The sequence below is a fragment of the Balaenoptera ricei genome, chromosome 6 (genome assembly GCF_028023285.1).
Source record: "Balaenoptera ricei isolate mBalRic1 chromosome 6, mBalRic1.hap2, whole genome shotgun sequence".
NCBI classification, from domain to species: Eukaryota; Metazoa; Chordata; class Mammalia; order Artiodactyla; family Balaenopteridae; genus Balaenoptera; species Balaenoptera ricei.
The window spans coordinates 35,313,726-35,335,631 of record NC_082644.1 but is presented as its reverse complement, the minus strand read 5'-3'; the positions used below and the strand labels follow the sequence as shown (position 1 = coordinate 35,335,631).

The following is a 21,906-nucleotide window of genomic DNA, read 5'->3' as shown; positions in this document are numbered from 1 at the left end:
GCTCTTCTTGCTAAAGAGAATATAGATGTACTAGTTATAATCATGAATGTTTTAAAAGCCTAATTCAGCATCATTAGGAAGTCCCTGGGAAACTGCCAATGATCATATGATCTCAATGAGAAATACGTGAGAAAAATAATTCCTAGTATCCTTACAATTGTAGCCATACAATTCCTCTGGGATTCTTGCTCTAAGAAATTCCATTTGGAAAATTATTTTTACTTAATTTCCTCTATTTGGTACCTTTTAATTGTACCAACAGTATACTCTGTAGAGGCCCTCCTCCTCATTCACAGTGCTATATTTTCTGAATAGAAAATAAAATAGCTCTACAGTTAAGCACAGAATAAATTTGTACATAGAGACAAGTCAGACTCTTCAAAGAATAATAGAATCTTAGCAGAAAGAGATCTTAGAATTCATCTCTTTTTTAAGAACCTTGGCTCTTCAAAACCTAGAAGGGAAAAAGCTGTGACAAAGCTGGTACATATCACTTTGTAGTTGAGTTGGAGATTCCCTTGATTAGTTGTATACAGATTCAAGCAACATTTTAGAAGCAGCAATATTGACAGTGAGAAGAAACAGCTGTCTTCAGAGAAAGGAGATGGAGTAACTAAAAAAGCAGACAGAAGAATCACAAAAATATTGCTGTTCAGAGGATTTTAGCTTACCTGTTACCAAGTCCTATTCAGTGTTACTCTACCATATCATGAACGTTATACCTAATGTTCATGAGTCATCATGAATATTTAAATAAGTGGTTTTCAATCCTGGCTGTGCATCAGAGTCACCTTTTGAATTCAGCAGTAACAACCAAACACAATAATAAAATCAAATGCCCATGGTCCATATCCACTGAATCAGAATCAACAGACGAAGCATATATGGGGAGATTATGACACACAGCCAAGGTGAGAAAAACTGGAAATAAATTATGTACCCTTTATTATGATAATATACTTGAGGAAAATATACTTTAGGAAAATATTTATACATGTTATAATTTATCTTGTTTCAGATTTTGGAAACGGTATTTATGTGAGGAACACTTTTTTCTCATAGCAGTGGATAAATGAGGTGTTACTTTATAAGTTAGATTCGGAAAGTTTATTTTCTCTTTTATTATTATAGATATATGGCATCCAGGAGAAAGATGTCTCGCCCCTTCTCCAGATAATGAAAAACTTTGTGAAGCAAGCATAAAATCTGTCATAGTGGATGAAAATGGGAAGTCATTTGCAGTCATCTTATATTCAGATTTTCAAGAAAGGAAAGTACCTCTTAAAAGACTTCAAGAAGTGAAATCTGTTAAAGATTGCTCCAGGAATTTTATATTTGATGATGAAGATTTGGAAAAACCTTATTTCCCAGACAGAAAATTTCCATCATCTGCTGTTGCTTTTCAATTATCTGAAAATGGAGACTCTATTCCTTATACTATTAATAGGTATTTGAGAGACTACCAAAGGGAAGGAGCCCTGTTTCTCTATGAACACTTCATCCAAGGAAGAGGATGTATTCTTGGTGATGACATGGGACTTGGAAAAACAGTACAGGTATTTATTTTAATTACTTTATAATTAAAATTCAGTAAAGTCATACATATTATATCATATATATTACATACATGAATGGATACCATATGCAAATTTCTGTTTGTATCCCAGATCTTATAATTGTTTCGTGTGTGTGTGTGTGTTTGTCTCACACAGTACTTAAGGATGGTGTTTAGTCATTATTTTATCCTCAATATTTATTTAGTACCTATGAAATACATTATTTAAAATGATGTTATAGTAGAACTTGACTTGTTTTTACCTTTGGTAATACTAGTACTAAGATATCAATTATATTTAGAGTAATTTAACTTTCTTAGTAATACTTTATGGAAGGAAAGCATTCTGACATTTGTTAAGCTACATAGCATGGTTAAATTGACTTCTGCAGGCCTTTTGTACATATTGTTTGGAGTTTATCATAGCATAAATTTCTTAGTCTGGGATCTCTGGGCCACTAGGAGTTCTGTTGGTGGACTTCAGAGAGGCCTCCTATTTCTCTAAAATGTGTGCCAGAATTTGTATATTTATATACTTTTCTGCAGATAGGCTCTATGTTAGTTATCTATTGCTGTATAACAGAGTATTCCAAAATGTAGCAGCTTAAAACAATACACATTTATCATATTACAGTTTCTGTGAGTCAGGAATCTGGGTACCATTTAGCTGGGTCTTCTGGCTCTGCCTCTCATAAGGCTGCAGTTATTTCAAGGTTGGACTAGGGAAGATTCACTTCCTAGCTTATGTGGTTGTTGCAGGATTCAGTTCCTTGTGGGTTCTTAGACTGAGGCCTCTGTTTCTCGTGAGCTATTGGCAAAGCCCTCCTTTGGTTCCTTACCACGTGGGCCTCTTCATGGTGCTTCTCACAGTGTGGAAGCATGCTTCAACAGGGAGAACAAGTGATTGGGCAAGAGAGAGCACTAGTGAGACAGAAGTCATGGTCTTTTGTAACCTAATCACAGAAGAGACAGCCTTCATTTTTGCCATATTCACATCATTAGAAGTAGGTTGTGAAGTTCAGCTCATACTCAAGGGGGGACATTAAATAAAGTAATGGATACCAAGAGGTGGGGATTATTGGGAGCCTTGTCAGAAGCTGTGTACCACAAAGGTTTATAATCCAAAAAGATTAGAGTTCTGAACCTAGACTTTATACTAAGCAATCACTCTGGATTTTCAGGAGTGTTTGTCTAGTGTGATCAAGTCCTTCTGTGTTTCCTTCTTTACAATTGAATTTAAGCTACTTTATTCTTCATGACACCTCCATTGTTAGTGGAGTTCAAAGGTAAGCGAAAAATTAAGTTTAACATTTGAAAATAGGCAAATAATAGCTATGTATAAAGCTCTGGTGTAAAAAACTAGGGTAAAATTAAGTCCCTCAGTAATCATAGTGTATTACTATTAGCCATAATCTATTTTCCTTTAATCTCAGGCAATGCACAAAGTTCTAGGCTTGCACATTGAAGGTGTTAAATAATTGCTTGTGGAATAAACGAATTTACTTTCTCAGGAGAACAGGTTCCAAGAATAAAAAGATAGGAGCCTTTTGGAAACTACCATCTGTGACCAAGATATGCAGATGAATATTAAAGGAAAATAAATAATAAAGCCCTTCTGTAACTGTCTTTACATATACTTTTACTGTTTTTGCCCATGCTAGAATGTTCTTTCCCACATGTCTTTGACTAGTCAATGTCTGTTCATCTTCAAAATCAGAAACATGAGGGTGCTATAAAAGGTGACCTGCAATTTGGGAAACCCCACCCTAAACCTACTAAATACAATTCAGATTCTTCTACACATTTTAGGCTCATATTAAGCTTTCATCTCGGAAGCTCATGTCACAAAGAAATTCCCTTTATTTTACATTTTATAAGATTATTTTAAAAGTGATTTTACTGCCCAATTTTATATTATCTAACACACTGAAATCATTGGAAGGCTTTGAGTTGTATTATATGCTGTGACAGTGCTGCTATGAATAACTTTGAGGGCTCACCTTCTGAAGATTAGGAAATAGTTTTTGTACTAATTTTGATACATAGCTGGATTTATCTGATCCTTGGGGACCTAGTTCTCTGGTTATTATTCTTGTAACTCAGAAAATAATTTCTACATAAATAGGTGGTTTGGGGAGATCCATTTAAGATAGAGCTTCTGTAGATAGGATGACTAAACCAGTTGAAGAAATGTGAACAATAGTTAATGAGTTCACTAGAATTTCAAAATGTAGTAGAATTAGGTGAAAATGGTCTATGAAAATAGACCATTGGCAATTACTCTTTGAACTATAGTAGTAACTTCTTCATTTCTTTTTCCTTTTTCCTTTTCCTTTTTCCCCTTAAGTTTTCCCCTTCTTACATTCTAACTTGGCCGTAGTAGGAAATTGAGCTCTTCTTTTTAAAAATGCTTGTTTTACATACCAAAAAAGTTTGCGTCCCTCATTTCAAATTGAAAAGTGGGTAAATTTAATATTTTACATTCTTCAAGGGATGAGGATTTAAAAATATCCATTTGATCTACTGACTTGGAAATCATTGAAATCTTTGAGTAAGAGCCATTTTGCTGGAGTATTGGGGGCACAAGCCAGAATGGAGTAGGTGAAGACATGGGCACCAGAAGTATGCTCATCTCTTTACATGACCTAGTAGTAGCTGAAGGAGGATGGAATTTTGAGGGAATTTCTTTTTTGTTTGTTTTGTACCATTTGGGGATAGGGGGAACTTGAGCATGTTTAAAGTGAATTGGAAGGATCTGATTGAGAGGGAATAGTTGCATATACAACATACATAAATATATACATGCATATGCTTCATATGTGCATGTCGATGAACACACCGACATACATAAATATGCAAAAATTGGAATCCCTACTATGTTACAAACTGATTTTTCCTCAACATCTTGTTATGAAGCTTTTCAAACACGTAGAAGAGCTGGAACAATTGTACAATGAATACCCACATACCTACCACCTAGATTCTGTTAACATTTCATTATATATGGCTTATTCACATATCCATCCATCCCACCATCTTTTGTTGCGTTTTAAAGTGGCATACATCAGTATGTTTTATCCCCAAACACTTGAGCATGCATATCATTACCAAGGTTCAATATTTAATTATAATTCTTTTTTTTTCATTTTGAAGTAAGATTTACAATGAAATGCAGAAATCTAAAATGTACCCACAATTCCATGAGTTTTGCCAAATACATGTCTCTGTGTAATCCGGCTAAACTGTGTAAGGTCTTTCAGGATATAGAGCATTATCACTCCAGAAGATGTCTTCACATTCCTTCCTGCCACCCCCAAGAGACATCATTGTTTTGCTTTTTTATATCATAGATTAGTTTTGCCTTTTCATATAAATGGGACCATACAGATGTATTCTTATATAAGGCTTCTTTTACTTAGCATAATATTTTGTGATTCATCTTGTTATTGAGTGCATGGGTAGTTTGTTTCTTGTTACTGCTGAGTAGTATTGCTGAGTTGTATGGATGCTGCATTCTGTTTATCCATTCTCCTGCTGATGGACACCTGAGCTATTTCCAGTTTTTAGCTCTTAGAAATAAAACTGTTAAGAACTTTCTTGAACAATCTCTTGTGTATCCCTTCCTCTTGGGTAAATAATTAGGAATGGAATTACTTGGTCATAAGCTGATGTGTGTTTAGTTTTGTATGAAACTGACACTTTGGAAACACTTTTCTTTCATTCCTATCAACAATGTATCAGAGTTATGGTTACTCCATAACCTCACAAAATTTGGTTTTGTCAGTCTTATTAAATTTTTGTTGGGTGTGTGTATGTGTGTAAGTTTGTGTGTTGTTTACATACTTTATTAAGGTATAATTGGCATACAATAACTGTGTAAATTTATAGTGTACAATTTGATAAGTTTTACATATATTTGCACCCAAGAAATGATCACTGCAGTACCACAATCAAAATAATATATCACTCCAAAAGTTTCCTCATGTCTATTTGTGCCCATGATTTTTTCAACACCAATAATTCTATCACCACTATTTTCACTTTTAGTTTTTAATTGGACTAAGAAGTTAAATTGGGAAAGAATGCAAAATCCTAGATTTTTATGAAAATTTCTTAGTGTTTTACAGAAATCTCACACCTAATTCAAAGGTAATTTGAAAATGACTCTCTATATATTTACATGATATCTAAACAGCTAATGTAACTATAATAAACAGTTTCAACTGGAATATACGGGTTTGGGAAACTGACCTTTGATAATCAAACAGCTCAAATGATAGGAATGGAGTTGAATGGGCATTTACTATAAGGCCGTGTTTCTCAAAAGTGTGATTTCTGGGCCAACAGCATCAGCATTACCTGGAATTTGTTAGAATTGTAAATTCTTGGGTCTTATCCCAGACATACTGGATCAGAAACTCAGGGGGTGGGGCCCAGCAATGTGTTTTAACAAACCCTCTAGGCAATTTGAGGTCCACTAAAGTTTAAAAACCTTTGCTCAGACTATACATTTTTCAGAGGTGATGGAAAACTTGTTAATCTGGTGAGTTGGTTCAGTGAAGGTTGATTAAGAGAGTGTTTAGTCTATGTGAATATTTATACATAAGATGACCATTTCATTTCTAAAATAAAATTTTAGAAACAGAAATGGTATTGGAGATAATCTTGTTCAGCTTCTTTAAATGAAGAAACTGAGGCACAGGAGTACTAAATGGCTTCCCTCTAAGGACATATACAGGAAGTAACCATTTTAATTTCCATTCTAGTACTTTTTTTCCCCTTTTTTCTCTTCCCTTTGCTGCCTCCATCTTGCAACCTTTTGTTCAGCTTTTAATTAACTGTATTCATTCATTCAATTAGTTGACATTTATTAAGCACTTAGCGTGGTCCAGGCCCTGTGATAGGCACTGAAGAGTCTAATATAAATGTGCATGATCACTACCCTTACAGAGTTCACAGATGATGATGGAAAGAAATGTAGTTAAGGGGCCATCACCCAGTCTGATATTTTAGTGGAATTAAGTGGAGAAGCAAGCCTGCCTGGGGGTGTCAAGGAAGGCTTCCCAGGAAGTTGGTATTTTCATCCTTTGCTTTTTGTTGGGTTTGCTTTTGAAAGTTCACCAAAATTTAAAACTAATTTGAGTGGTATCAGTTAGGACGTTGAGGTTTTTTTTGTTTCTTTTTTTCACTGATGGCATAGTTCTAGTACAGTGTTCAAAAGGTTTATCATAAAAGAACTCATTCATTGAATCAAAGTGATTTTGAAAATCTTAATTTGGTAATTAGCTTTCATAGGCACAAAGTCTTAAAACACTACTATTAAATAAGTACATATGTGTTTTACATGTTTATTTCCCCATCCTATGTGAAGAAGATGGTATTAGTACTTTTTGAGCAGCAGAGGAGAGATAAAATTTTGCAAACTCTAAAGATATTCTTTGAATCTTTGTTTTTATATTATTTGATATTATAAAAAATGTCATTACTATACATTTAAAAAATATAGGTATAGTAAACCTCAATCCTGAGAGAAATGGTGGGATTGCTGATAATTATAGCTTTCTTAGGTTATTTTCAATACTGTTTTTTGGATAATATGATCTTTAGTTGATTCAAAAGCTATACTAAAATTTAAAATTTCTTTAGATCACAAGTCATGTTGTTCACTCAGGAATATAGTAATAAAGAAAATAATCATATTGTCTTTATTTTCATTCATGGAGAAAATGCCATGACATCCAATGTGAAAGGTCAATTAACCTCCAGAGGCACAAAGCCTTTAAAGCAGAAACAAAAATGTCTTAGCATTTTGAAGATAAATTGCTTTTCTTGTTTTGGCATGTACTTCAGGTTTTAGGAGTAGAAGTTTGTAAAGATAAATGGGCTAGGTCCCCTTTTAAAATAGCACTTTGTTGTTTCTGTTGTTTAAAGCAAGCAAAAAATCATCATACTTTTTGAAGTATGATTCCAAAGTACTCGCTTACCTTTTTATCTCCCAGGGAGATGAAAAATAAGGAAAGTAGGCTTTTTTTTTTAATCTTATAAGAAATAAACGATTTTTGCTCTGCCTTCTGTTGGTCTAAGAGGAGGTTTGTTGCGTTATTTGCCTGTCTCTGACTTATGCTATATATCATGAGCTGACTGTGTATGAGAAAAGATGGCCTATAAAAATGTTTGCCTGACAGTTTCAAAGGAACGCCTGTAAAAACAAAGCTTTCCCAGAGTGATATATCATTTCTGAAATGCAGTTTTTGGCCTTTTACTGTTCTATAGGTAGCTGATTAAATAGTTTTTTGTTCTTTTCATCTTTAACCATAATTTTAGAACTACTGTATTCCACATTAAAGCATGTTCTGTTTTTGTTTTTTTTTTTCAGATTAGTTTTGTAAACCTGCGTTGTAAATATGTTGTTCTCCTTCTGTGAATTAAGATTTTGATAGACCTCTCCTATGCTAGTATGAGTGATAGAGATGGCTAGATCTACATCAAAATTATGTATTCCCTTTGCCTTCTTGGAGTTGTGGCCAAATGACAAAGAATAGGTTTCCCAGTTCCCCTTTCATGTCTTGGGCTTGTCAACAGAGATGAGGGTGGAAGTGATGAGTGCTATTTACAATCTTGGTACATAAAATCCACCTGTGCTATTCTTTGCATTTTCTCTCTCTCTCTCTGTCTGCCTTCTGGATGTTGACACATTACTGCTAGCATTATCTCAGTATAATGAGCTAAAAAGTTTGTCAGTGGTTTTAAGTTAGCCTCTCTATTTAGTGTGTATTCTCAACTAAATTCAAATTTATTTTCATTTTAACTTACATTTTAGGGGGTAGGTGAATAATCTGTTAGGAGGTAGTGTAGACTATTTTAAAGGGATGCAAAATTTTTCTTTAAAATCATTAATGTATTTAGTGAATTAAGTAAAGCTAATCCATAATTAGAGCTTACAAATTTAATCATCTTTTATGGAACTTCTTCTAAAGATCAGATTTTTCAGTAAAATAGACATTTTATATATCTTTGTTTCATGGAATCTGACAAGTTAGAGCTAAGGTTGTATATCAGATAGATGAACAGATTGAATTATGAATTATCATAATTAGGACTATATAAGCATACCTCAGAGATATTGTGGGTTCAGTTCCAGACCATTGCAATAAAGTGATATCACAATAAAGCAAGTCACACGAATTTTTTGGTTTCCTAGTGCACATAAAAGTTATATTTACACTATGCTGTAGTCTATTAAGCATGCAATAGTGTTATGTCTAAAAAAACAAACAATGTACATACCTTAATTAAAAAAATACTCTGCCACTGCTTTAGCAACTAAGTTTATGTAGTATTCTAAATCCTTTGTTGTCATTTCAACAGTCTTCATAGCACCTTCACCAGGAGTAGATTCCATCTCAAGAAACCACTTTCTTTGCTTATGAATAAGAAGCAACTCCTCATCCCTATAGTTTTCTCATAATATTGCAGCAGTTCAGTCACATCTTCAACCTGTAATTCTAGTTCTCTTGCTATTTCCACCACATCTGTGGGTACTTCCTCCCCTGAAGTCTTGAACCTTACAAAAGTCATCTATGAGGGTTGGAATTAACTTCCGAATTCCTGTTGATGTTGATATTTTGACCTCTACGTGAATCATGAATGTTCTTAATGACATCCAGAATCGTGAATCCTTTCCAGAAGGTTTTCAATTTACTTTGCCCAGATCCATCAGAGGAATCACTATCTATGACAGCTATAGCCTTATGTAGTATATATTTTAAATAGTAAGACTTGAAAATTGAAATGACTTCTGATCTATGGGCTGCAGAATGGATGTTGTGATAGTAGACATGAAAACAACACTAATTTTATTGTACATCTCCATTAGAGCTCTTGGGTTAAGAAGTACATTGTCAATGAGCAGTAATATTTTGAAAGGAATCTTTTTTTTCTGAGCAGTAGGTCTCAACAGTGGGCTTAAAATATTTAGTCAACTATGTTGTGAACAGATGTACTGTCATCCAGGCTTTGTTATTCTATTTATAGAGCATAGGTAGAGTAGATTTAGCATCATTTTAAAGGGCCCTAGTGTTTTCAGAATGGTAAGTGAGCATTGGCTTCAACTTAAGTTACCAGCTGCATTAGCCCTTAAGAGAGTCAGCCTGTCCTTTGAAGTTTTGAAGCCAGGCATTAACTTCTCCTCTCTAGCTATGAAAGTCCTAGATGGCATCTTCTTACAATATAAAGCTGTTTTGTCTACATTAAAAATCTGTTGTTCAGTGTAGCCACCATCATTAATTAGTTATCTAGATCTGGGTAACTTGCTGTATGTCGGCACTTGCTGCTTCACCTTGCACTTTCACGTTATGGAGATGGCTTCTTTCCTTAAACCTCATGAATCAACTCTGCTAGCTTCAAACTCTTATTCTGCAGCCTCCTCACTTCTCTCAGCCTTTGTAGAGTTGAAGAGAGTTAGGGCCTTGCTCTAGATTAGGCTTTGGCTTAAGGGAGTTGTTGTGGCTTGTTTGATCTTCTATCCAGATCACTAAAACTTTCTTCATATCAGCAATAAGGCTGTTTCACTTTCTTATCATTCATGTGTTCACTGGAGTAGCACTTTTCATTTCCTTCAAGAACTTTTCCTTTGCATTCATAATTTGGCTGTTTTGTGCAAGGTGCCTAGTTTTTGGCCTGTCTTGGCTTTACACATGCATTCCTCACTAAGCTTAATCATTTCTGGCTTTTGATTTAAAGTGAGAGACATGTGATTCTCTCTGTCACTTGAACACTTAGAGGTCACTGTAGGGTATTAATTGCCCTAATTTCAATATTGTGTCTCAGGGAATATGGAGTCGCAAGGAGAAAGAAGGAGAGAGGGGAACAGCTGGTTGGCGGAGCAGTTAGAATACACACAACATTTATTGATTAAGTTTGCTACCATATGTGGGCGCAGTTCATGGCACCCCAAAACAATTAGAATAATAACATCAAAGATCACTGATCACAGATCACTGTAACAAATATAATAACAGTGAAAACGTTTCAAATATTGTGAGAATTACGAAAATGTGACACAGAGACATGAAGTGAGCAAATGGTGTTGGGAAAATGGCACTGATAGACTTGCTTGACATAGAGTTGCCACAAACCTTCAATTTATAAAAAACACAATTATTTGTGAAGTGCAATAAAGTGAAGTGCAATAAAATGAGGTATGCCTGTAGTTTTCCTATAATGAAACAATCTGAGATGAGTTAAGAGGAAAGCAATGGATTAGGTCTTATACTGCCTCATTTAATAGGTATCTAATAGGTATCTTTTTCTTGCCTTTTCAGTAACCTTTGAAGACCAGTTGCCTATAATTCAAAAGAATATACCTATCAGTGTGTGTGATGGTATGATTACAAACAGTAAAATGTACACATCCTTAAGATGAATGAGTTTTGACAAATATATATATGTGTGTATATATATATTTGTAATCAATACTGTAATCAAGATATAGAACATTTCCCTCACCATAGAAAGTTTCCCCGTGTTCTTTTACAGTTAATACCCCAGTTGCCTAAACTTTTTATTATACATTTTCTGTGATTCTTTCTGTTTTAAGTTACATTCTAGGAAGTGTTGAGAACCCAAGGTGTTATGAATACTTACATCATCTGTGAATTCAGTAAATTCTAAACTTAAGTTACATATCTTTGAATACAAAGTGTAAATAACTTTAAATTGACTAAAAAAATTATAAAGTGGAAATAGTGGGCATGCATCAAAGATCTTTTATCAGGAGGTGGGATCTAGATGGCAGAGTAGGAGGATGTGGAGCTCACCTCCCCTCCATAGACACATAAAAAATACATCTACGTGTGGAACAATTCTCACGGAAAACTAACTGGAAACTGGCAGAAGAACTCCTAACAAGCAAAACTGCAAGAAAGATCACCACATAACCAGGTAGGATGGGAAAAAATGGCAGGTCAGGACCTGCACGCCTGGGAAGGATCTGAAAGAAAGAGAAGGTCCACATGGGCAGACCCTTTCCTCAGGAGCGAGCAGGTTGAAGCACAATCTGGGTATCCCAGTCGTGGCATCCTGTGTGGAGGAGACAGGCTCCCTTGCCTGTGGAAAAAACCACTGGGACAGACAGAAGCACTGGAGAAATCTAGACTCTATTCCAGGGAATGCGTGCATGCTGGCTTGCCAGCAGTCATGGCGGAGAAAGCCTTGCACTTACAGCTGCCGCTTTGATGCACTTCCCCATCTGAGCTGGGAGAACACCCCAGCCTCGTTCACTCCACACTGCAGCATGGCCAACCGAGCCCTGGGAAAAGACTCAATCTTGCTACACAGAGACAGACCAGGGGGGCCTGGTGTGTGATCTAGGTGGGGTGGCGGCCATTGTCAGCACACACATGAGGCAGCAGGCAGGACTGCTGCAGCCACTGTCATGGCATGCACAGGTCAGTGCCACAAGAACACACTGTGGCTAAGTGCTGAACCTGAAGCAGACAGGCCCTGGGAGAGGACTCAATCTAGCTATGCAGACAGCCTGGGAGGCCTGAGGTGTGATCTGGGAAGGACAGTGGTGGCTATTGTCAGTATGTTCAGGAGTATGCAGTGGTTCTTCTCCCAGTGAGAACGCCCTGCCTCTGCGCAGTCCACACCACAACTTAGTGCTAGATCTGGGACAGACAGGTCATGGGAGAAGACTGCCTCAGAGGCAGCCCAGATGTCTGGCAGCTGTACAGCCACCTGAGTTCCTGCAGCCACAATGCCCTGACCCCCAGCCCACACCACACCCTAGCCTTGCACTAAATGTGGGATGAACACAACAGAGAAAGGGATGTGAATTCGGGCTGCTTCTGAGCAGAGGTGCAGCTGCCTACACAGGCTATGCACAGGTAATCTGGAGTACATGAGCCTCACTTGCTTCAGCAATCACAACCTTTGGGGCAGGGCATGCACTCGAGGACAATGGAGCTTGATTGAACCTGACCCTCAGGGCTTCTACTCCAACAACTGGGCAGCAAACCCCACCCCTGACAGAGTGGCAACAGCCACAGAGCAGAGAGGACATTACGCCTCACACCTTCATAAGCTTTAGATACTCTGACGATACCAACCACACCCCCTTTCAAGAGGATAATGGCCAGCATACCCTGAGGAAAGATGTGGCTGGCATCCATACCAAAGCCAGCCCTTGCACCAAAAACATTGGATACACAGTCTACAGAGGGACACTCCCACATAAAAACATTCCTTCAAGACCGCAGTAGATAACTGTTTCTCCTAACTTCATAGAGACAGAGAAAGTTAAGTAAAATGAAAAGACAGAGGAACTACTCCCAATTAAAAGAAAAGAGAAATCCCCTGAAAGAACAAATAATGAAACAGAGCTCATCAGTCTACTAGACCTTGAGTTCAAAAAGGTGGTAATAAGAATGCTAACTGAATTAAGAAAGATTATCAATAGAAATGCAGCTCACTGTAACAAGGAACGAGAAACTATAAAGATGAACCAACCAAAAACAGACAATTCAATTGCCAAGGTAAGAAACAATCTGGAAACAATGAGTAGCTGACTAAATGACACAGAAGAATGAATAAGTGATCTGAAAGCTAGTTAATGGAAATCACCCAAACAGAACAGCAGACAGAAAGATGAAAGAAAAAAAAAAATGAAAGCAACATACGAGATCTATGGGATAATATAAACATGCCAACCTATGCAAAGTAGGGGTTCCAGAAGGAGAAGAAAGAAAGAAGAGGATAGTAAATGTATTTGAAGAAATTATGGCTGAAAACTTCCCAAACTTAAAGAAGGAAACATATCCATGTACAGGAACCACAGAGGGTCCCAAGCAAGATGAACCCAAACAGACCCACACCAAGACAAATCATAATTAAAAGGGCAAAAGTTAAAGAGAAAAACAAAGAGTTTCAAGGGAACCCCCATAAAGTTATGTAGAAACTTTGCAAGCCAGAAAGGAGTGGCATGATATATTCCAATACCTGGAAAGGAAAAACCTGCAACCTAGGATACTCTACTCAGCAAGATTATCATTTAGAATAGAAGGAGAGAGAAAGAATTGCTCAGACAAGCATAAACTAAAGGAATTCAGCAATACTAAACCTACCCTAAAAGAAATATTGTAGGGTCTTCTCTAAATCGAGAAAAAGCAAGAATCTATAGGAAAGGGAAAATCACATTAGGAAAGGCAAATATATAACAGGATTGAAGATCATATAAATAAGCCAGTATGTAGGTTAAAAACCAATTAAAAAATTATAAAAGTGATTACAACTACAATAAACAGTAAAAGGATAAGGATGAAGATGTAAAATAGGACATCAAAATCACAAAATGTGGGGGAGGGGAGTATAAACACGTAGATCTTTAGAACGTGTTTGAATGTAAATATCAATTTAAAGCAATTAGATATAGTTATGGTTCAACATACATAAACTTCATGGTAACCACAAATTGAAAATGTATAGTAGACTCATAGAAACCAAAATGAAAGGAACTCAAGCATACTACAAAGGAATTCATCAACCCACAAAAGGAAAAAAAAAAAAAGAAATGAACAAAGAAGAACTATGAAAACAACTGGAAAACAAGTATTAAATTGGCAATAAGTACATACCTATCAATAATTAGTTTGTCAGTGGACTAAATGCTCTGATCAAAAGACATGGAGTAGCAGAATGAATTAAAAAAACCAAGAACCTCCAATATGCTGCCTACAACAGACTCACTGCAGAGCAGAAGAGACAGACACTGAAGGTGAGGGAATGGAAAGATATTTCATGCAAATGGAAGTGACAAGAAAGCAGGGGTAGCAATATTCATATCAGACAAAATATACTTTAAAACAGAGGCCATGAAGAAAGACAAAGAAGGGCATTGTATAATGATAAAGCAATCAATACAAAAAGAGGATGTCACACTTGTTAACATATACACACCTAATATAGGAGCCCCTAAGTATATAAAACAAATACTAATAGACATAAAGGGAGAAATTGACAATAATAAAATAATAGGAGAATTTAACATCCCACTGACATCAATGGACAGATCATCCAGACAGAAAATCAGTAAGGCCACAGAAGTCATAAATGACACAGTAGACCAGTTGGATGTAATTGATATCTAAAGGACACTACATTCCAAAAAAAACCCCCCAAAAACCCCACAGTACACATTCTTTTCAAGGGTGCATGGAACATTCTCTAGGGTAGATCACGTATAAGGTCACAAAATAAGCCTCAACAAATGTAAGAGGATAGAAATTATTTCAAGCATTTTTCGTGACCACGGTGGTCTGAAACTAGAAATCAACCACAAAAAGAAAAACAGGAAAATAATGAAAATGTGGAGACTAAACAACATGCTACCAAAAAACCAATGGGTCAATGATGAAATCAGAAAATACCTTGAGATAAAAAAGATGAAAACACAACTTTATAAAATCTATTGGATGTGGCAAAAGCAGTTCTTAGAGGGAAGTTCATCACAACACAGGCCTTCCTCAAGAAACATGAAAAATTTCGAACAACCTAACTTACCACCTAAAAGAATTAGAGAAGAACAAACAAAATCCAAAGTCTGCAGAAGGATGGAAATAATAAAAATCAGAGAGGAAATAAATAAAATAGCAATAAAGCACAATAGAAAAGGTTAATAAAACCAAGAGCTGGTTTTTTTAAAAGATAAACAAAATTGACAAGTCTCTAGCCAAGCTCACCAAGAAGAAGAGAGGCCCCAAATAAACAAAATAAGAAATGAAAGAGGAGAAATAGCAACCCATACTGCAGCAGTACAAAAAAATCATGAGAGAATACTATGAACAGTTATATGCCAACAAATTGGGCAACCTAGAAGAAATGGACAAGTTTCTAGAAATAGCCTGCCAAAACTGAGTCCAGAAGAAACATAATCTGAACAGACTGATCACTAGAAGTGAAATAGAATCTATAATAGTAAAAAAAAAAAATTCCCTGCAAACAAAAGTCCTGGATTGGATGGCTTCACTGGAGAATTCTACCAAACATGCAAGAAGAACTTATACTTATCCTTCTCAAACTATTTCAAAAAATTGAAGAGGAGGGAACATTCCCAAATTCATTCTATGAAGCTACCATCACCCTGATACCAAAACCAAAGAGGCTACAAAAAGGAAAATTATAGGCCAATATCTTTGATGAATATAGATGCAGAAATCCTCAACAAAACTTTAGCAAACCAAATCCAACAATACATAAAAAGGATCATACACCATGATCGAGTTAGATTCATTCTGGTGTCACAAGGATGTTTCAACACATGTGAATCAATCAGTGTGATACACCACATTAACAAAAGTAAACAAAAACTACATGATCATCTCAATAGACAGAAAAAGCATTGGACAAAATTCAACATCCATTCATGATAAAAAAAACTCAATAAAATGGGTATAGAGGAAACATATCTCAACATAATAAATACCGTTTGCAACAAACACACAGCCAAAGTAATACTCAACTGTGAGAAGCTGAAAGCCTTTCCTTTAAATTCAGGAACAACACAAGGATGCCCGCGCTCACCACTTCTATGCAACATGGTACTGGAAGTTTTAGCCACAGCAATCAGACCAGAAAAAGAAATAAAAGATCCAAATGGGAAGGGAAGAGGTAGAACTGTCACTATTTGCAGATGACATGATACTCTATATAGAGAACCCAAAATTCTCCACCCAAAAACTATTAGAACTAATAAATGAACTCAGGAAGGTAGCAGGATACAAGATTGATATACAGAAATCTGTTGTATTTCTTTACACTGATAATGAAATATCAGAAAAAGAAAGTAAAAAAAAAAAATCCCATTTAAAATTCGCATTAAAAAAGAAAAAAAAACCCCTAGTAATAAACTTAACCAAAGAGGTGAAAGACCAATATGCCAGGGGTCCCCACCCCCCGGGCCATGGACTGGTATTGATCTTTAGCCTGTTAGGAACCGAGCTGCAGAGCAGGAGGTGAGCGAGCAAAGCTTCATCTGCTGCTCCCCATTGCTTGCATTACTGCCTGAACCATCGCTTGCATTAGTGCCTGAACCACTCCTCCCCCCCATCTGTGGAAAAATTGTCTTCCATGAAACCAGTCCCTGGTGCCAAAAAGGTTGGGGACCACTGCTATATGCTGAAAACTATAAAACATTGATAAAAGATATTGAAGATGATTCAGAGAAATGGAAAACTATCTCATGCTCTTGGATTGGAAGAATTAATATTGTTAAAATGGCCATCCTTCCCAAAGCAATCTACAGAAGTACTGCAATCCCTGTAAAATTCCTGTGACATTTTTCACAGAACTAGAACAAATAATCCTAAAATTTCTATAGAACCGCAAAAGACCCAGAATTGCCAAGGGAATCCTGAGGAAAAAGAACAAATCTGGAGGTATAACCCGTCCAGACTGCAGACTATACTACAAAGCTACAGAAATCAAAAGAGTGTGGTATTGGCACTAAAACAGACATATAGATCAATAGAACAAAATAGAGAGCCCAGAAATAAACCCATGCACTTGTGGTGAATTAACCTACGACAAAGGAGGCAAGAATATACAGTGGAGGAAAGAGTCTCTTCAACAAGTGGTGTTGGGAAAGCTGGATAACCACATGAAGACAATGAAATTAGAACATTCTCTCACACCATATACAAAAATAAACTCAAAGTGGTTTAACACCTAAGTACATGACCCCATAAAACTTGTAGAAGAGAACATAAGCAAAACATTCTCTGACATAAATCGTATTCAGGGCATAAAGCCTCCTTACCTCAGTGAAATGATGCTAACAAAAATAGCTCTTGTTTATTGAATCATTCTTATGTACTAGCTTGACATTTTACATATTTTTCCTCTTTTTCTCAAGAACTAAAATAATAATGATTATATCATACATAAATGCATACTCATAAAACTGTAAGGTACAATTTTTTTATTGAGGTGAAATTCACATAACATAAATTAACCATGTCAATTTATGCAATTTAGTGGCATTTAGTGCATTCACAGTGTTGTGCAACCCCCATCTCTCTCTGGTTTCACAACTTTTGCATCTCCACAGAACAATACCCCACATGCATTAAGTAATCAGTTTTCTTTTCCCCTTCCCACCATCCCTTGCCAACCACTAATTGATCTGCATCTATAGATTTGCCTTTTCTGAATATTTCATGTAAAGGAAATCATACAGTTGTGACCTTTTGTGTCTGGTGCTTTCATTTAGTGTAATGCTTTCAAGGCTCATCCAAGTTGTAGCATGTATCAGTACTTCATCCTTTTTGTGGCTGAATAATATTCAATTGCATGTAAATACAACAATTTTGTTTACCCATTTATCCTTTGATGGTCATTTGGGTTGTTTCTACGTTTTGACTATTGTGTATAAGTTTCTGTGTGGACGTATGCTTTCATTTCCCTTGTATATATACCTAGGAGTGGAATTACTAGATCATATGGTAATTCTGTGTTTAATTTTTTGTGGAACTGCTAAACCATTTTCCACAATGGCTGCACCGTATTACATTCCCACTAGCAATGTATGAGGTTTCATGTTTCTTCACATCCTTCTCAACACTGTTATTTTCTGTTTTCTTCATAGTAGCTATCCTAGTGCATATGAAGTGGTACCTCACTGTGGTTTTGATTTGCATTTCTGTAATGATCAATAGTGTTGAACAACTTTTCATGTGCTTTTTGGCCATTTGTATATCTTCTTTGGAGAATTGTATATTCATGTTCCTATAGATTGAATGTTTGCATCTCCCAAAAATTCATTTGTTGAAACTCTAATCCCCAATGTGATGGTGTTTGGAGATGGGGCCCCTGGAAGGTAATTAGGTCATGAGTGTGAAACCCTCATGATGGTGTTAGTGGCTTTGTAAGAAGAGATACTAGGGAGTTTACCCCCTCAGTCTGCTTTCTGTCATCTGAGGATACAAGATGACTGCCATCTGCAAAACAGGAAGTGGGCTCTCACCAGACATCAGATCTACCAGCACATTGATTTTGAAATTCCTAGCCCCCAGAACTGTGAGAAATAAAAGTTTGTTGTTTAAGCCATCCAGTCTATGGTAATTTGTTATAGCACTGCAAAGTGACTAAGATACATGTCCTTTGCCCATTTTTTAGTTGAGCTGGCTGTCCATATATGTATGAGTCTTGATTCTAGTCTTTTTATTGTGTCTTTGTTCAGTTTTACTGTACTTACACTCAATTTTTTTTGGTTTTTTTGTATTTAACTTTATTTTCTTATACAGCAGGTTCTTTATTAGGTATCCATTTTATACATATTAGTTTATATATGTCAATCCCAATCTCCCAATTCATCACACCACCACCACCACCCCCGCCACTTTCCCCTCTTGGTATCCATACGTTTCTTCTCTACATCTGTGTCTAAATTTCTGCCCTGCAAACCAGTTCATCTGTACCATTTTTCTAGTTTCCACATATATGCGTTAATATACGATATTTGTGTTTCTCTTTCTGACTTACTTCTCTCTGTGTGACAGTCTCTAGATTCATCCACATCTCTACAAATGACCCAATTTCGTTCCTTTTTATGGCTGAGCAATATTCCATTGTATATATATACCACATCTTCTTTATTCATGCATCTGTTGATGGGCATTTAGGTTGCTTCCATGTCCTGGCTAATGTAAATAGTGCTGCAATGAACATTGGGGTGCATGTGTCTTTTTGAATTATGGTTTTCTCTGGATATATGCCCAGTAGTGAGATTGCTGGGTCATATGTTACTTCTATTTTTAGATTTTTAAGGAACCTCCATACTGTTCTCCATAGTGGCTGTATCAATTTACATTCCCACCAACAGTGCAAGAGGGTTCCCTTTTCTCCAGGCCCTCTCCAGCATTTGTTGTTTGTAGATTTTCGGATGATGCCCATTCTAACTGGTGTGAGGTGATACCTCATTGTAGTTTTGATTTGCATTACTCTAATAATTAGTGATGTTGAGCAGCTTTTCATGTGCTTCTTGGCCATCTGTATGTCTTCTTTGGAGAAATGTCTATTTAGGTCTTCTGCCCATTTTTGGATTGGGTTGTTTGTTTTTTTAATATTGAGCTGCATGAGCCATTTATATATTTTGAAGATTAATCCTTTGTCCGTTGATTCCTTTGCAAATATTTTCTCCCATTCTGGGGGTTGTCTTTTCGTCTGGTTTGTAGTTTCCTTTCCTATGCAAAAACTTCTACTTTCATGAGGTCCCATTTGTTTATTTTTCTTTTTATTTCCATTATTCTAGGAGGTGCATCAAAAAAGATCTTGCTGTGATTTATGTCAAAGAGTGTTCTTCTTATGTTTTCCTTTAAGAGTTTTATAGTGTCCGGTCTTACGTTTAGGTCACTAATCCATCTTGAGTTTAATTTTGTGTATGGTGTTAGGGAGTGTTCTAATTTCATTATTTTACATGTAGCTGTCCAAATTCTCCCAGCATCACTTATTGAAGAAACTGTCTTTTCTCCACTGTATATCCTTGCCTCCTTTGTCATAGATTAGTTGACCATACCTGCGTGGGTTTATCTCTGGGCTTTCTATCCTGTTCCATTGATCTACATTTCTGTTTCTGTGCCAGTACCATATTGTGTTGATTACTGTAGCTTTGTAGTATAGTCTGAAGTCAGGGAGTCTTATTCCTCCAGCTCTGTTTTTTTCCCTCAAGACCGCTTTGGCTATTTGGGGTCTTTTGTGTCTCCATACAAATTTTAAGATCTTTTTCTTCTAGTTCTGTTAAAAAAGCCATTGGTAATTTGATAGGGATTGCATTGAATCTGTAGATTGCTTTGGATAGTATAGTATTTATACTATAGTATAAATACTATAGTAGTATTTATACTACTATAGTATTTATACTATAGTATAAATACTATAGTATAGTATTTTCACAATATTCATTCTTCCAATCCAAAAATATAGTATATCTCTCCATCTGTTTGTATCATATTCATTTTCTTTCATCAGTGTCTTGTAGTTTTCTGCATACAGGTCTTTTGTCTCCCTAGGTAGATTTATCCCTAGGTATTTTATTCTTTATGTTGCAGTGCTAAATGGGAGTGTTTCTTTAATTTCTCTTTCAGATTTTTCATCATTAGTGTATAGGAATGCAAGAGATTTCTGTGTATTAAATTTCTATCCTGCATCTTTACCAAATTCATTGATTAGGTCTAGTAGTTTTCTGGTGGTATCTTTAGGATTCTCTATGTATAGTATCATGTCATCTGCAAACAGTGACAGTTTTACTTCTTCTTTTCCAATTTGTATTCCTTTTATTTCTTTTTCTTCTCTGATTGCCGTGGCTAGGACTTCCAGAACTATGTTGAATAATAGTGGTGAGAGTGGACATCCTTGTCTTGTTCCTGATCTTAGAGGAAATGCTTTTAGTTTTTCACCATTGAGAATGATGTTTGCTGTGGATTTGTCATATACGGCCTTTATTATGTTGAGGTAGGTTCCCTCTATGCCCACTTTCTGGAGAGTTTTTATCATAAATCGGTGTTGAATTTTGTCAAAAGCTTTTTCTGCATCTATTGAGATGATCATATGGTTTTTCTCCTTCAATTTGTAAATATGGTGTATCACATTGATTGATTTGCGTATATTGAAGAATCCTTGCATTCCTGGGATAAACCCCACTTGATCATGGTGTATGATCCTTTTAATGTGCTGTTGGATTCTGTTTGCTAGTATTTTGTTGAGGATTTTTGCATCTCAGTTCCTCAGTGATATTGGCCCGTAGTTTTCTTTCTTTGTGACATCTTTGTCTGGTTTTGGTGTCAGGGTGATGGTGGCCTCGTAGAATGAGTTTGGGAGTGTTCCTCCCTCTGCTATATTTTGGAAGAGTTTGAGAAGGATAGGTGTTAGCTCTTCTCTAAATGTTTGATAGAATTCGTCTGTGAAGCCATCTGGTCCTGGACTTTTGTTTGTTGGAAGATTTTTAATCACAGTTTCCATTTCAGTGGTTGTGATTGGTCTGTTCATATTTTCGATTTCTTCCTGGTTCAGTATCGGCAGGTTGTGCATTTCTAAGAATCTGTCCATTTCTTCCAGGTTGTCCATTTTATTGGCATAGAGTTGCTTGTAGTAATCTTTCATGATCCTTTGTATTTCTGCAGTGTCAGTTGTTACTTTTCCTGTTTCATTTCTAATTCTATTGATTTGAGTTTTCTCCCTTTTTTTCTTGATGAGTGTGGCTAATGGTTTATCAATTTTGTTTATCTTCCCAAAGAACCAGCTTTTAGTTTTATTGATCTTTGCTATCATTTCCTTCATTTCTTTTTCATTTATTCCTG

At 36.1% G+C, this 21,906-nt stretch overlaps 1 protein-coding gene across 6 annotated transcripts in view; it reads left to right on the top strand.

The window, feature by feature from the left end:
• ERCC6L2 (ERCC excision repair 6 like 2) overlaps window positions 1-21,906 on the top strand; it is a 202,292-nt gene that overhangs the window by 3,893 nt on the left and 176,493 nt on the right. For all 6 annotated transcript variants that reach the window (XM_059924459.1, XM_059924458.1, XM_059924456.1 and 3 more), the window contains exon 2: window positions 1,132-1,556. In XM_059924459.1, the coding sequence (XP_059780442.1) occupies window positions 1,132-1,556 (425 nt within the window). The remainder of the gene's footprint in view (window positions 1-1,131; window positions 1,557-21,906) is intronic.